Source organism: Solanum pennellii, chromosome 5 (genome assembly GCF_001406875.1).
Source record: "Solanum pennellii chromosome 5, SPENNV200".
NCBI lineage: Eukaryota > Viridiplantae > Streptophyta > Magnoliopsida > Solanales > Solanaceae > Solanum > Solanum pennellii.
In genome coordinates, this window is record NC_028641.1 from 76,123,913 (window position 1) to 76,125,062 (window position 1,150).

Below are 1,150 nucleotides of genomic sequence, written 5' to 3' on the forward strand. Positions count from 1 at the left end.
CCCCCCCCCCCCAACTTTTACACAGATCTTGATGATCCTTCAAAGAATCAAGGCAATGACGAAGGTGCTCGGCCCATAGCTCCTCTAGAAGCATTCGGCAAGATTGCAGATGTAGTGCAGGAAGCCATCAGAAAAATGGAAGCTGTAGCGGAGGAAAAGATGCGTTTGGTTAAGAAAGCACGACTATCTCTCGAAGCATGTGATCAGGAGCTCAAGGATAAAGCTCGGGAAGTGAGCATGCTGAAAATGGAGAGACAGAAGAAGAAGCAACAAATCGATGATATTGAAAGCATCGTAAGGCTCAAACAGGCTGAAGCTGAAATGTTTGACAAAAAAGCGGCTGAAGCTAGACGAGAAGCTGAAAGACTGCAACAAATTACACTCGCTAAGACAAACAAGTCGGAAGAGGACTACACTAACAGGTATCTGAAACAGCGATTATGCGAGGCTGAGGCAGAGAAGCAGTACTTAATCGAGAAGATGAAGCTTCAGGAAAGTTCACGAGCATCGCAGAGCAGCGCCGGAGGCACTGACCCTTCCCAGATTATGTACAGCAAAATCCAAGACTTGATCAAGAATATGTAGAGTTGTTGCTTTCAAAGGATATGAACTCTCATTTTCTCTGAAAAATTTACTAGGCTTTCTGGATTTATAAATTGGTTTTAAACTTTTGGTCTTGATAATTTTTCTTTTTAATCTGTGCCTTACCTTTTTCTTTTTAATGATAATAGCTCTTAAGAAAGGGCAGTCTGGTGTTTTAAGCTCTCGTTATATGCACGGAATCTGGGGACAAGCCAGATCACAAGGGTCTATCGTATGGAGTTTTACTTACATTTTTGTTAGAGTTTTGTTTTCATGGCTTGAACCAGTAACCTTCTGGTTACATGATAGTAATTTTAAAAGGCGGGAATTGCATTAGCAACCTGGCGCACCAAGCTTCCACGTGTGCAGGGCTGGATATACAAGAGGTTACTGTCTGCACTACGCAGTCTTACCCTGCACAATTTCTAATCAATTATTTGGCTAAAACAACTCGAAGATACTTCTAACGTAATATGCTATTGTCTGTTTTGAGTCAATTTTATACGATTTTTTATAAATGGCCTCACACTATTAATAGTATCACTACATCTTATATGGAGGCCCCCCA

The 1,150-nt window shown here is 41.3% G+C and overlaps 1 protein-coding gene across 3 annotated transcripts in view; it reads left to right on the forward strand.

Annotated features, from left to right (window-relative positions):
- The window catches only part of LOC107020429 (OBERON-like protein), a 5,874-nt gene extending 5,121 nt beyond the window's left edge, over positions 1 to 753 (forward strand). For all 3 annotated transcript variants that reach the window (XM_015220781.2, XM_015220782.2, XM_015220780.2), the window contains exon 3: positions 26 to 753. In XM_015220781.2, the coding sequence (XP_015076267.1) occupies positions 26 to 585 (560 nt within the window). In that variant the 3' untranslated portion in view covers positions 586 to 753. The remainder of the gene's footprint in view (positions 1 to 25) is intronic.
- Positions 754 to 1,150: the final 397 nt, after the last annotated feature.